The 15,774-nt window shown below is 34.4% G+C and overlaps 1 protein-coding gene across 34 annotated transcripts in view; it reads right to left on the bottom strand.

Annotated features, from left to right (window-relative positions):
• Positions 1 to 15,774, bottom strand: part of Gphn (gephyrin) — a 589,435-nt gene that overhangs the window by 19,977 nt on the left and 553,684 nt on the right. For all 34 annotated transcript variants that reach the window (XM_087195039.1, XM_087195042.1, XM_021247567.2 and 31 more), the window contains 2 exons: positions 6,830 to 6,903; positions 1,683 to 1,747 (listed from right to left, as the gene is read on the bottom strand). In XM_087195039.1, coding sequence (XP_087051165.1) covers positions 1,683 to 1,747; positions 6,830 to 6,903 — 139 coding nt within the window. The remainder of the gene's footprint in view (positions 1 to 1,682; positions 1,748 to 6,829; positions 6,904 to 15,774) is intronic.

Below are 15,774 nucleotides of genomic sequence, written 5' to 3'. Positions count from 1 at the left end.
CCACCAAACCAAGCCAAATCAAAAAACAAAACCAAAACAAACAACCCTCAAAAAGAAACCCAACACCTTGTAATGTGAACCATCTTGCTGGTTCTGTAATCTGGACACGTGAGTTGTTGCTGCCCTCTTTTGGTTTATTCAATCTGAGCAGAAAAGGTTTTGAATAAAGGTAACAATCTGAAGATAGATTTTAACTTCACAATTTCTTAGGCAGATCAACAACGTTTCATTAATAATGGTGGAACAGGGTCCCACAATAACCTTCATTGCTGTACTGTCACTGATGGTCTGCACGTTAAGTCAAGTCTTCTCTTCTGCAGACAAAGTAGTCTTTTCTTCATAAAATAGTTTTCAGAGTATCCAAAAACATATTAAACTAGACGAGGGAGTTTTATGCTACAGATACAATACATTCTTTTTTTTTTTTGGTGGTGCTGGGGATTAGGGATTGAACTCAGGACTTTGTGCTTTCAAGGCAGGTGCAGCGCCACTGAGCTAAATCCCCAGCCCAAGGTACAATACATTCTGAGGACTATTTTACTTACACATTCCCTTAACATTTTCCACATGATGAATATCTCTTTTACACTAATAGGGGCTTAAAAATGTTAAAGTTTAAAAATGTTCTGCTTGCTTCCATTTCTGTATATTTTTATTTTGAGATTTTCTTAAAAAGCAAATAAATATCCCAAACCTATAAAATTTGTGTCTCTGAAGGAATAAGTAGGTTAATTCTGAAGGACTCTGTGCTAAAAAGAAATAGGAATCAGTAAAGAATTATTAGAGGATACTTTTAAAAGTTAAAAAATAGCAAGTAGCTACATAAAAGTTCTAAACTGCTTTAAAATTTATCACAATTCATAATGGCCTTAAATACATGGCCAGGGCTGGGGATTTAGCTCAGTGGTTCTGCCGCCTGTCTCATAAGCACAAGGTCCTGAGCTCGATCCCAGGTACCAAAAAAAAAAGGCCAAAAATAATAAATTTGAATTTGAAAATCCATGTAAAATGAACCACTTTGCTTTTTCTACAATCTTAATACATGGGAGCAAGGGTGGTGATGGTGAGGTTGTCACACTGATAAAGTGTGGGACATGGCTCAACTGTACCAGTGTGGGTGTTCCCTCCTTCCCACTTTCTCTCCCCCCAGCCACCTCAAATCTGGCAAGGAATGAGGCAGCTTTGTACTTTTATTTTTTGTCACACTGGGAATCAAACCCAGAGCCTCATGCACGTTAGCCAAGGCATAGCCCTAGCTTTTATTTAAATATGTACACAGGTGATCCAAGGCCCTATGGACCCTTGAGCACAATATTTCTAGTTGTGAGAGGCGATTATACTGCTAACTGATGAATTTCCTGGAAGGAAAAGACAGGTGCCCTAGAAAGATCTAGTGATAGCCAACATTTGATTATCATCTTAGTTTTTGGAATGTGCTTTGGCAGAGAGTATCTAGTTTGATTTTCATGCCACCATCCTGTGAAGCAGGCATTAATCCCATTTTTATAGGTGAAGAAATAGCCTCAGAGAAGGTAAGTGATCTGTTAGTAAAGCTGAGTCTTGAGCCAAGTCTGTCAGAATCCAAATCAATTGCTCTGATCAGAGACTGGTCAAATAAGAAATCCAGAAAGTTTTTGGTCATTTTCCCATAAAAAGCAGAAAAAAATTTCTTTGATTCTTACCTGGTAGTGCAAAAATAATTTTTCTTACACCATCAATATCCAAAGTTGCAAATGTTGTTGGCAGGCTAAAGGGGAAAAAAGAGGTCACTTGTTAGTGACTGCTAAGTGACCTAACAAGTATAGTAAGTCCTCTGGTTTTTTTGTTTGTGGCTATCCAGTCAGATCACTTATTATACAGAACACTTTTCTATTGATTTGCCTTTAAAACTTTATACTCTGAAGTATTTCAGGAACATTTAAATAAATTTGTTTTTAGCATTTTTGATTTATGTGTAACTAAACTTCTTGGTTTTCTATAGCTTACTCTTTTTCTTCTTGACAGTGTCACAGAAGCATACTCTAAATTCTGGTTTCTGAGTTTCTCTACCCTCCTTTTTTTTTTTCTTTTTTGTAATGGAAATTGAACTCAGGGCTTCTGCACTGATCTACATCCTCGGCCCTTTTTATCTTCTATTTTGAAACAATATCTTATATAGCCCAGGTGGGGCTCAAACTTGGAATTTTCCAGCTTTAGCCTCCTGAGCTGCTGGAATTACAGTCATTTACCACCACACCTGGTTTCCCCTGCCCCCTACTTCTTGTTAATTATGTCTGTATTATTTTTGCTGGAGATTTACAATAATTATTCTTATTATCAGAAGATGACCTGATAATACATATTTGACTGCCTACTGTTTGAGATATTTATCCTTTTAAAACTATACGCAGCAACTTACATAAAAATGTCCTTCATATAAAAAGAGCTTTTGAAATATCCAAAAAAAAATTACCATGGGTAGAAAAAAAGTAAAACAATAGTAATTAAAAATATTATCAAATTATACTCTTAAGATTCTAACTTGAACTCTATCATGGGGAGATGGGAGAGGTGAGTAGTACGGAAGCAGTGGACAGTTGAGAAAAGTGATCTTTTTCTATTAATTATCCTCATTATATTAATGAAATGAGCAATGCAGAATCCTTAGGGAATACTGAAACTTCCATATAGGTAAAAATTTGTCCTTTTAAGCACTCAATTATTGTTATTATTATTATTTATTAGTACATGTTTGTGGTATATAATGAATACATTCATTGTGGGTAGTTTGTAGAGGTACATGATACATCTTAATTCCTTTTACATCCCCTTCCCCTTCTCCCTCTTCCCCCTCCAACATCTCTTGGCCCCCTCCCCATTTGCAAAAGATCTATCTTCCTGTTTCCTGTTATCTATCTTTTATTTTGCTCTTTGATTTATTTATACTTTGGGTTTCTTATACAAGAGAAACCATATGATATTTAAGTTTGTGTATCTGATTTATCCAAATTATCATATTTACCATTTTTGCAGGTTGATCTTTCAAAAATGGATCACTCATTTATTAACTTTTCTAATAATTTTGCTATTTTTATGATTTATAGGCATCATTATTAATATAATCTGTCATAATACAGTGATGTTAGATCACAAAGATACTATTAGCTGTTTTCATCTGTAAAACATAACTCTTCATCGCTGTGTTTCTATGGTTCTCATTTCTGTTTTCTTCCCTCTAGTTTTTTTTCCCCTGTGGCTTCTCTTAGTGTCAGAATGCTAACACTTCAACCTAAAAAGCTGGCTTTAGGTATGGCAATGAAAGAGCAGCAGTAATAGTCATGTTATTAGAATGATAATATTAATACAGATAATAAAAGTATTTTAAAAGTAATATCTAGGTATTACATTCATTATTTCATTTCAAAAATCTCATCAACAATCTCTAGAGGTGACAATTTTCATCTCTTTTATGGATATGGAAATTGAAACTCAGAGAAATGAAGCAATTTGGCCAAAAATTATTCAGCTTCTAAGTGAGAAAACAAAGATTTGAGTCAAGGTTATTTTAACTTTATGGTTCATATTTAGGTAAAGCTCTGATTGGACATTCTGTGAAGTGTTAGTACTCAGATTTTATGACCTCTACTCTGGCTCTTCCGAGGCTTCTTTTTGTTTACTTCCTGATTTTTTTGCTGTGTTTTAGAAAAATAAAATCACACTGTCACATTGATTTATAGATAGGTAATTTGGTAGTTACCATTACTGTATAATAAAATAATTTCCAAAATATGGTCTTGTTAATAGGTATGCTTACTACACATGACCCATAAAAACAGTCTTTGGCAGTTCTGGTTAATAATACTCCAAATGCTTTTCTGGGTATCTGCCTCTAAAACGAAGGAGGAAATTTTTTTTTTTGGGGGCACCGGGGATTGAACTCAGGTCCTTGTGCTTGCGTAGCAGGTGGCAAAATCACTGAGCTAAATCCCCGGCCTGGAAATTATATTTGTAATGCACGTGGGAAGAGCAAAACTAAATTGTATTTGAGCTTTCTATATATTTTTTTCTACTAGAAAGTAGCAGTTACCTTTACATTCTGGTTAATTTTAGATAAGTATAAATTCTGGCCAATTAAAGGAAGCCCATTTAGATTTCTAAACCACTTTATTATAGCAAGCTAGCATACAGAGGAGGTGGGAATGCATAATGTTTTCTCCTTTCTTCTATACTTAAAGCCAATTTAAATTATAAGGCCACTTTAAATCATTTTTTGTATCTTGTAGATAAGGAATGTGATTTCTCAAAAGGTATTCACTTTTAAAAGATTCTACTTACAGGGCTGGGGATTTAGCTCATTTGCACCATGCCTGCCTAGCAAGTGCAGGTCCTGAGTTTGATCCCTGGAACCCCCTCCCCTGCAAAATAGATTCTACTTACAGCAAAACATTTTACTATCATATACTGCTGTCATAAGTGTCCTACTTCTAGACTGTGAAGTTTTTATTTGAGCTCTGGGAAGCCATTTCTTTGGAATTCAACATTTATTGTTCAATCTTCCTCTTAAGATCAGAATGTAATAGCAGTTATACAATGACTGAAGTCCCAAAGTGTGATGACTTTAGGGGAGAAGAATAAACATTAGGAATTGAAGAACTCCTAAAGGGGAAACAAGTGGTACATACTAAACTAAAAAAAAAAAAAGAGTACAAAAAATTATTGTTATAGGTGCTGTATTTTAAATAACATATACAAACAATTCTCTACAGGTGAAGACAAGTTATGTTGGCATCCTTTCCATCACAAAGGAGAAAATCAAGTGTTGAGATTAGTGAGAAGTATATTACATGGTTTTGCCATGTCCTCTGTATTCTAATCAAATTAGTACATCTAAAGGGACAGGAAAAGAAAAAAAAGGCTTAGTGTAACAATTCTTAACAAGAATGACCCAAATACCACAGTTTCAATAGGAAGGTCTTTGTTAGTATAGTCATATTAAGGGACACTCAATAGGCAACTACAAAAATATACTGGCAAGAATTACTGTATAAATTCTATCAATTGTGGATAAAGCTTTAGGTATAACCTTAACTTTAAAAGTGGTCAAACCATGGAGGTAAATCCTATTTTGTGTATTAGAACTGAAATACCCAACAAATCAGGGATATTAGGAGAGTTGGCTTGATAAGGCAGAATATGCTCATGTTTCCCCTAGCTCACATTCCGTCCCCCCTCTTTGTTAGGCTGGTAATGAACCTAGGGCCTTTGCACCAAGATACGCCCCCAACCTTTTCCTTTCTTCTTCTTTTTCTCCTCCCCACCCCTATCTTTTTATATGACAAAGGTCTTGGTAAATTGCTGAATTGCTCAGGCTGGACTTGAGTTTATAATCCTCTGCCTCAGTCTCTTATGGTGCTGGGATTATAGTAATGTACCACCACACCCAGCCATTGTATCATAGCTCCCTTGTAACAACCAGGAAGCGACTACTCCATTCTTTCAGGGTTCCTATGAGCATCCATCAGAGTGCAATTCTGAACTAAAGTATTACTGTTGTTCCTGACAGCGTGGAGATGTCCTGAAATGCTCACTCATACACTGAGTTCTTTGAATAGAAATCAAAGGTTCATTGAGTTAACAGGGGTCTTAGCAAGGTTTGTTCTTCTTTGAGGGTTTACAACTAATACAAAGTTTCCCTCTATTGGTCCTTTGTTAGGAGTTATTAGTTCTTAGGAAATATGTATAATCTTGGTATGTTTGTCTTTTCTCCTGGGAAACAGTAAGAAGCAGCATGAAATTCTACTTGTGAAGGAAAAAAAGAAAAGAATCTGAATCTAATTAAGCCTTTAAGTCTAGCTCTCAATCTACAGAATATGCTGGAGATAGAGGAACATGTTAAATACAACCCTTGGGAGCAAAAAGGCAAATCCATTGCTCAGGCCAAGTCATTCAGTTTCTCCAAAAAATCAATGGCATAACAATCAATCAGTCAATAAATAAAATAAAAGTTAAAAAAAATGGCAAGAAGGACTAAATGTTTTGATGTAATAGATGCTTAACTAAATACAAGGAGTGGACCTTAACTGAATCCTAATTCAAACAAAACAATTATAAAAAGGTATTCTTTTTCTTGATGTTTGGCAAATTTTTGAACATGAGCAGGATATTAGATGAAATTAAAATATTTTTATTTTGTTAGGTGAGATAACACCATTGTGTTTATCTAAGAGAATGCTTTTGGTTTTATTATTTGATATTTATAACAAAAATGAGATGATTTCTACAATTTGCTTTATAGCAATCCAGTCCTCCCTCCCCTAAAAGAGACAGGACAAAGGAGATTGATAAAACAGTTACAGAAAAATGTTGATAGCCACTGATCTAAGTGATGGATACAAAAACGGGGGGTATATCCCTACTTTTATGTATAATTAACAATTTTTATAGTAAATTGTTTTTAAAAAGAATAAAGTAGTACAGGGAGAAAGAAAAAAAGAGGAAGGAACTAGACAAATAACTAAAAAGGAAGTTTGTAAAGTTCCTTTCTTTGTTTATCCCGAACTCACTGATTCATAAGAAAGGTGAATTGTTTTTTTTTTTTTTTGTATTGGGGATCGAACTCAGGACCTTGTGCTTGCGAGGCAGGCGGCAGCACCACTGAGCTAAATCCCCAGGAGAAAGATGAATTTTTATTTCAAATAGTAGTTGCAGTTATGCAAAGGATTATATCACTATAATATTTATTTTTTAAAGAATAGTTAACTCATAATAGAAAATATAAAAAGAAAGCATTTAAAACTTTACTAAAGCAACCCAAACCAACCCCACATAGCAGATAAGATTATTTTCATACCCTGGTTTCATAAAAACCCTGCCAAAATGGATCTGAGCATGAAGATCAATGTCCAGCACCTGCTTGAGATAGTCCTGCAAACATTAAAAATAATCATTTTACTTTCAAACATTTTAGTATCAGATCTTTAATACCTTAAATGAAAATAAAATGAATTTATAAGACTGAAAAGAAACATCCTTCTTATTTTAGTGAGGTTTATTTAACACAAATGTGATTTAATTCTTCATTCATTCATCTATTCACTTAGTAAATACTTGTTCACTACTTGGTGTATGCTGAATACCGATCTAGGTGAGGGAGTGACAGTCTTGAACAAAAGAGACAACGTTCCTGCCTTCATAGAAAAGTACTGTCTAGTAGAGGAAATTAGGTAATAAGCAAAATAACCACATTAATGTATAATAAACTTACTTGATAGGCTATTGACTGTCTTTTCAGACAGAATCCTATGTCTAGAAAGGCTATTATTAACAAGAGTGTTTTAAAAAGTTATCTCTAGGCAGGGAAGCCCCATGTATGTCCCTACACTATTCTGCTTAATGGATTTATAACAATTTACCTTCTTTGAAGAAAGACTTGGACATTTGCCTACAAATCACCAAGTCTAAAGAAGTGAACTTTGAAAAATAAAAATGGGAAGAAACTCTAAAAATAAATGTTTTGCTAACAAAAACACAACCAACCTGTGGTTATGATAACCCAGTGATCTGACAAAACTTGATCTTTGTAATGAAAGTTAACACTGCCCTGTGGTTAGCTATAGACAGAAAAAACTGCAGTCCTTAAAATTTCTCTTATGTAATACAACTTCTGGGTCTATTACTGAATTTTTTCTTCCTTAATATGAGTGAGTCTACTAACCTGCTAAAATTTTTAATGTTTCACAAACTGTGAGATACTGTTTCATTTTTAAAATCCACTCCCTTCTATCTCCACAGCCTCACCCAACATCTCGCATGGATTGAAATGTGTCCCCATGCCAGTTGTCCTACTCTCTGCTCCTCTGAGACAAATCTGAGCAAGTGACTTTATAATACTTCAACAACTTACTGGTGTTTAGGAAAAAGTCTCATCTTTTAAATATTCTAAGATTTTTACATTTTCTAGCCCTCTTTTACCAATCATTGGTCTCTTCAGTCAACCTTTTTTGCCACTCAGCCACATTCTTTTGTCTCTCTTCCAAGATTATACTGCTTTTAGTTTCTTTTTTTTTCTTTTTTTTTAACTTAAATTCTTTTATTGGTACATTTTAGGTATACAACACATTCACATTTCTCTCTCTCTCTCTTTTTTTTTTTTTTTGGTACCGGGGATTGAACTCCGGTCCTTGCGCTTGCGCAGCAGGCAGTGAAACCACTGAGCTAAATCCCTGGCCCACATTTACATTTCTCGTTGGAAACTTGTACCTTTACATGATGTATCTTGGTTCTTATTTTTTCCCCATTCTTAGCCCTCCCTTCACCTCCTCCACCCTTCCCTATTTACAAAGACTTTGTTTACATTTTTTCTGCCTTTAGTTTCTTAAGCTCTCTTGTTTCCACTCTTTGAAAATATTCTTTCTTCTACCTTAAATATTTTCTAACCTCCTCTCCACTCCTTATCTCTGTTCAGTCATCTTCTCAGCCTCCTCTGAACTACCAAGGCTGGATGACATATTAATTAATTTATTTATTTTTATTCTGACATTTCAACATCTATATTATTAGATGTAATAAAATCAGAATTGTTAAAAGAAAGAAAAGAAAAAAGTAAATAAAAATTAGAATCATTACATATTCCTGATGAACTAACTCATTTAAAATGACAAGTAAAATATACCTCTCATCAAGCCCAGGGCCTCAGGCATCCTAGGCAAGGGTTCCACCACTGAGTCATACTCCCAGATTTCTCTTTGCCTCTCTTTCTCCTCCTCCTCTACTTTTTAAAGCAAATATAATTATGTTTTTGGGTTATGTTTATCAGGATTGCAATCTGAGAACAGTTTTTCTTGTTTTTTGAAGGTAATGCGTTTTGCTGGTACAATTTTCTCTTTGTCTTGGTTTTAGTAGTTTTGTCATAATCACAAAAACCTGATGAGGCACTGGATGATGACATATTCCTCTAGGAGAAATTTAATTCCTTCTAGCAGTTAATTACGGTGAACTTATTCCTAGAATTCAGCTCTTCAAGGGTGTAAACTGAAAGATTAAGATATTTTCCAAAATGCTTCCTCCATGGCAGACCCTAAACTCCTAGGAGGATGAAAATTCTGCTTATTTCTTAGGTTCTAGCTACTCTTTTATGCTTAGATTCTTGGTCTCTTGTACCACCTCTCTTCCCTCACCTTGTACCCAGGTTCAGAATTAGCAACGTTTTTCCATTTACTGGTAATGGGGATTCAACCCAGGGCCTTAGTACTAAGTTATATCCCCAGATCTTTTTTATTTTTTAGAGTTCTTGCTAAGTTACTCAGGCTGGGTATATTAGACTGGGCTCAAACTTACAATCTTCCTGCCTCCACTGCTCAGAGTGGTACATGTGCATCCAACTTAGTCTTTATATATTTATATTTATAAAATAAATCTCTAGGGAATATCACATGCCTTTAACTCATTTGTTTAACTTTTTTTTTTTTTAACAGTGCTGGAGATTGAACAGAGGATCTTAAGCATGCTAAGCAAGCACTCTACCAATGCGTTACAGCCCCAGTCCTTTTTCTTTTAAAATTGATTTTGAGACAGGGTCTTCTTAAGTTGCCCAGCCTGGCGTTGTTCTTGTGATCTTCTGCCTTAGCCATCCTAGTAGCTGGGATTATAGGTGTGCACTACCATACCCAGCTCAACAAACATTTTTGAATGCTTTTATGTATCAGGAGTTCTATGTGCTCAGGATTTAATGGTAAACAAGACATATAAAGAGGTCTTGTTATATTTTGCTAGAAGGAATATTCCACAGTAAATAAAACAACACATAAAATAATTGTCCTTTGTGATACATGCTATGAAAAAATAAGCAGGCGCTGGGATAGTGATGGGGTCAGGTGGAGAGTAAGGAAAGGCCATTTTAGAAGAGGTGGTGATATATTAAGCTAATCCCCGCAGGATAAGGATTCAAGAATGTGAAATGTGGAAGGAAGAGAATTCCAGAGAGACGGAAGTATGTACAAAGGCTTTGAAAGTTGCAAAGCATGTGTTTAGAATGTAAAGACAATGTAAAGTACTGAATGAGAAAGAGAGAGGTGTAAGGTGAGGCTGCAGAAGTAGGCAAAGGCAATTCCTGCAGGGCTTTAAGGTTATAATACAGAGGAAAACAGATGCTTATTAAATATATTTACTAAATGAACAAAGTGTTTTATTTCTCTTGAAAAAAACACCCTGCTTTCCAACAATGCCCTTTTTAGTTCTTTTGGAACATGAAGAAGAGCTTCATGTTCTTCATGGCAGAGGGAAATCTTCTACTTAGTGATAAAGGCTGAGGGTCATCATTCTTAAATTTTTGTCTACTGTTGAAGCAACAAGAATTTTTGTCTGATTTCTGGATGCACAGTCAAGTAAGAAGAAAAACAGATAAAAGGGCAAGGTGTTTTCTTCAACTGTAGTAAGGAATAATACCAGTGTCAGAAAAATTGTGAAAGACTTTGAAATGAGTGAGAAAGATCACTGCAAGTCCAGTGCAACACCACCTTCTGGGATGTATCTTTGAGTTATTATAGCAATTAAGCTATAGAAAACTTACAGTAATGGACTGGATATGCCCTGCCTTCCCCAAATTCACTATATTGAAACCCTAATCTCAATATGATGGTAGAACTTTTGCCAGGTAAGTATGTCATGAGGGTGGAGGTCTCATGAATGGGATTCATACACTTAGAAGAGAATTAGCTAGCTCAGTCTGCCATGTGAAGGTAAAAGAAGTGAGCTGTCTGCAGCCAGAAACAGGGTGGTTATCAGAACCCATCATATTGCCATCTTAATCTCAGAATTCCTAGATACCAGAGTTGTGAGAAATAAATGTTTGCTGTTCAAGCCACTCAGGTTATAGTATTTTGTTACAGCAGCCTGAGCGAAGACAGTGAACGTGCTATCCAAAGAAACGCAAATGAACTGTTTGATGTAGATGTAACTGATCACTCTCCTATAGGTATAGATCAGTTTTATATTATTAATAAATTTATTTCAGCCCTCCTGATTACCTATTTGTGGTTGATCTTTGAATTTTCCTTTGAGTCAGTTATAAAAACTTATGACATTATTGAGTTAAATAAAATCTTTTACATGTGTTCATTTTATATATTTGTGAGATACATGATCTTATTTTTAAAAATTTTATTTTTATTAGTACATGTTTACAGTACATAATATTATATTCATCATGGGAAGTTGGTACATGTACATAACACATCTTAATTCTTTTTACGTTGCCCCCCATCTGTTGGTCCCCTTTCTATCTGTAAAAGATCTATCCTGTTTCCTATAATCTACCTAGATATATGATTTAATCTTTTAGAGGCTCCACTGAGAGTCCCCACTGTTTTATTGCACAAAGCCAGTTAAACTTCCTTGAGAGAAATATACTTTATGAGTGGCTGAAACCTGGGTTCATCTTTCCTTGGCTCCTGGAGTTTCCTTGGTTCTGAGCTGCAATGAAAGTATAAATTTCCTAACTTCCAGTTTCTCTTTGATTTTGTTCTGTTTTTACTTCATGTGTTGTCCATTTTGAGCAATAAGATAAATCTTTGGCAAATGAGCCTAGCTTCATAATTTTAGTTATTAAAAAACCCCAGTCATATTCTTTATTTGTCAGTGTTAAGTATAATAAAGGTATACATTTTATTTCACCAAGTTTATATAGACTTACTTATCAAATAAGTTGTTCTACATAGTATTTAAGATTATAAAAAAATTAAAAATAAGACTAATGAAATGAAATACTTATTCTGAGAAACTTTAAATTTCAATAGTAATTATGTTTTATAGTATGTCAGCTTGAGAATAATTTTTAAGATTTTTATGTAAGCTAAAATCTTGGACTGATATTAAATTAATGAATAATCATCAGCTACCCACAAATGTCTAAGAAAATATTAGATCATTGCTTACTAAGTAAAATTTTAAGTTAATAATTTAAAAACTTATACTTTAATTTTTATTTTTATATACTGTAGAGAGACTATATCTTTGGGTTATGTTAATGAATGTGTTTGTTTAACTTTGCTACATTAAGAAGGTGTAAAAGGGTTGCCTGTGGCTGCAGAAAGTTACATTCTGTGTTTATAAGGTTTGCTAGTTTGATAAAATGATTACATATGATTTCTCAATTATCCATGCCCCGTAGTTTTTTTCTATAAACTAGAAATTAGTTATTTTTAAAAATGTTATAATTAATATGTGTGGTTGCAATTACATTAGGAAGAATGAGAGTATAACCATGTGTGTTTCTTTTTTTTTCAAGGAAAAAGAATATATTTTTCTTAGAGTCCAGTTTTCAGAATTTTTGGTCTCAGGATCCCTTTACAGACTCTTAAAATTGATTAAGGATATCTAAGAACTTTTGTTTATGTGGGTTATATCTTTTGATATTTACTGTATTAGAAAATAAAAAATGATTTGTTGGTTCACTTGAAAATGCTGATGTGAAGCCATTTTGTGTTAACATAACTTATTTTTTATGCATTGTTTTATAATTTTAAAAATCTAATATCTGGCTTAATATAAGTCAGGTAGATAAATTCTCATATCTGCTCCATTCAATCTGATGAGATGTCATTTAGCTGCTTGGAAAAAGTACAGTGTACACTGATAAAAGAAGGAGAATAAAGGCAAATGAAGTCTTATTATTATGAAAACAGTTTTTCTTGTAGGGCCATTTAATAAAAGGTCTCTGGGAGTTCAGAGGCCAATCTTTTTTTCTAAAGTGTCAGTCTATTCTAGAATGTAAAAGAGCAAAATCAAGGCAAAAACTTTGTAATGATTTTTATTTGTCTTTGTTTATAATACCTGTGTCTGAAAAGAAGCTGAGAAATATATTAAAATTTTACACTCTAGGAGGTTTGGACAGGAGGATCACAAATCTGAGCTCAGCTAGGCAATGCAGTGATTTAGCCAGACCTTGTCTCAAACTAAAAAATGAATAAAGGGCTGGGAATGTAACTTACTATGAAGGTCCTGGAGTCTATCCCAGTAACCTCCTACCCCATTAGTGCATTCACTCAGTTTTAATGAGCTTATGTTTTTGGTATTAATGCATTCTCGACAATATGAAAGGTTATTGTTTTTGTGTAATCTGCCTTTTTGTGCTTTATGTTTATTTTGTCTCTGATTACTTAAAGAAACAAAAAAGCAACAATCTCAATGAATTAGTCAAACGTTATAAGAATGTTGTTAATAAACATGCTATCTTCTTTGAGTATTTTCAAATATTTTATTGATACTAGAAAAATTAGGTAACCCTGTACTCTTTTGTGGATACACATGAACTTATATTAATCAAGTGTTCAGTTCTTTTCTGATACTCTTTTGATTTTGCCTTCTAAATTTAGGAAACATTTTTCAGAATATCTTTTTTTCTTTTCTTTTCTGCTTTTTTGAGTAAGGTTTTGCTTCATAGTAAAGGCAAGCCTTGAACTCACTGTGTAGCCCAGACTAGCCTTGAACTCATTTCTGCCTCAACCTCCCGAGTGCTGAGATTACAGGTGCGTGCCACCATGCCCAGCCAGAATATCTTTTATATGTAAAATTATCTAGAAAATCACAGATTTGTTCTCTCTTTTTATAAAAAGAGATGCTAGAAATTAGGCTTATTTGATATGGTAAAGAGTTTTATGGGAGGAGCTATGAATCTGAGATGCTCAGTCTAACCTAGGTTAGATTCATGTAGGTAAATCTGTATTAATATAACTATCTCAGAATTGTTTGTTCAATGGGCATTCAGTCCCTGGAGATTTGACAATGCCTTTGCTATTTTATTCTCAGAGAAGACAGTGATCAAAACTTTTATGACATTGGATAGGATGTAGCTCAGTGTTAGAATGCTTGTCTAGTATGCATGAGGTCCTGGGTTTGGTCCCCAGTGCTGCAAAAAGAAAAAAAACCAATCCCACAAACTCGTATGAAATAGTTTGATACTGTATTCCAATAGACAATTTTACTTATCCAATATTCTGATATTATTGCTTACAGTAGTAAACTAAACATGGCCATTAAGAATTTGTTATCTAAAAAAAAAATTAAAAGAATTTGTTATCTACAGAAAACTTATGCCTGAAAACTATGTTATAAGCACAGTTAATAAGTTGTGTCTGGGACAAAGAGAGATTCAAAGCGCTAAGGAAAAGAGCTGTAATAGGGACTTTTAAACTACTGACATTTCAAAGAATAGCCTCTTGGATACGGGCTTCTGTGGTGATATACCTTAGGTAACTTTTATATGGCACCAGTGGACTAAATCAAGAATTCCAGAATTCTTTAGTTTGGAAGCAGAAAGTTTTGTGAAAGCAGATTGTTAACCTGAGATCTACCAGAACAAGAATGAGATAAGGCTGAATGAAATAAGTAAAACTTCACTGTGTTTTTATCTGGGATACTGTTAGTCTCGAATATCTTGTGGCTGCATAGCTCTGTATTTACAAAACAAATTCAAGGGTGTTTATACAGTTAACTAACACTCTTGTGTTCAAATCAGGGCAAATTTAATCAGACTAGACTTTTTTGTGGTCAGTGACTTATTTATAATTATTTTGATCACGTGGGAAGTGGAGACACTGTTGGGAAAAATTAAAAGACCTTAAAATGGGCAAATAGAGTACTTATATCATTTAGTACATCCATCTGGGTAACTGATACCTTTCATTGTTTTTAAACAATTTCATAATTTTGTAGGTTGTGGAAAACTTACAGCAATGCATATGATTCTTTAGTTTTCAGGGCAAAAAGCAATTACAGTACTATTTAACTGAAACTTTCAGTATTCTGGAAGGATAAAAACCTCTTTGAAAAAGCTACATGGGGCAGGATAAGGTGGAAGTGGGGAGAGATCTTTAGGTAAGAAACCATGAAAGAGTCATTTCTCCTTGGCATGGAGGTCTGTGGTACATGCAAGCAACAGGGGCCCCTCCTTCCATTCTGCTCAGCAGGCAATATGCTATGGAGGTGGTCACACTTTAGAAGAGATGCCTGTGAAAAACACAGAAGAAGGCTGGCTGCCCTGAGGCTCCTAGCTACCCCATGATTCCAGTGCTGCTCCCATAGCCCAAATGAACAAAGACCTAAGATATAATGGCACAGCGAGAACACTCTAGATATTTCCAGTGGAGGCTAATGACCAGATGTGTCTTCTTGATCCTTCTGCGCAGCTTAAGCACTTCCAGGTTTCTTGGCATAATTCTTAGAGGAAGTGAGTTTCAGTCATGACTTCAATAAAATTTCCTGATAGTTCTGTAGCACAAGTGCTCCTAATATGATTTAAGTGGAATCAAATAAATTTCTCGTATACCCGAGTTTTTATACTTAAGAGTCATGTATGCATCATAATGCCTCTGGATCTTTTCTTATCTGCCTATCTTTTTAGTGACTGATTTTTAGGCTGAGCTCCTGAGTTAAAACAGATGTTCTATATTTCATGCTTTTCTTTCTTTCTGTTACTAAAGTACACTGAAATTCTTTTGGGACTATAATTGGTTGGCTTACAGGAATTTGCTACACAATGTTTTACCTCTTTTCCTAGCTCCTCTATTATCTCATTCCTACTGCAGGAGGTAAGAAGAGGATTTATTATCTTCTAGGGAATACTTCAGGATGTCCCGGTCCTAAAATCTCTTTCTTAGTAAATTAAAGGTATATGTCAGCATCTTATCACATAGACAATAAAATAAATAAAACAATTATCCTCAATTATATTGGCCTTGTTTACTTGAAAGGAAAGTCCTAGGATAACTGACATCTTTGTTATCACTAATACTGAAGGTT

The sequence above is a fragment of the Heterocephalus glaber genome, unplaced genomic scaffold, assembly GCF_053883595.1.
Source record: "Heterocephalus glaber isolate CG9 unplaced genomic scaffold, H.glaber_assembly_v1.0 deba00001608, whole genome shotgun sequence".
NCBI lineage: Eukaryota > Metazoa > Chordata > Mammalia > Rodentia > Bathyergidae > Heterocephalus > Heterocephalus glaber.
The sequence above is the reverse complement of the archived record's forward strand: the minus strand, read 5'-3'. Positions and strand labels throughout refer to the sequence as shown.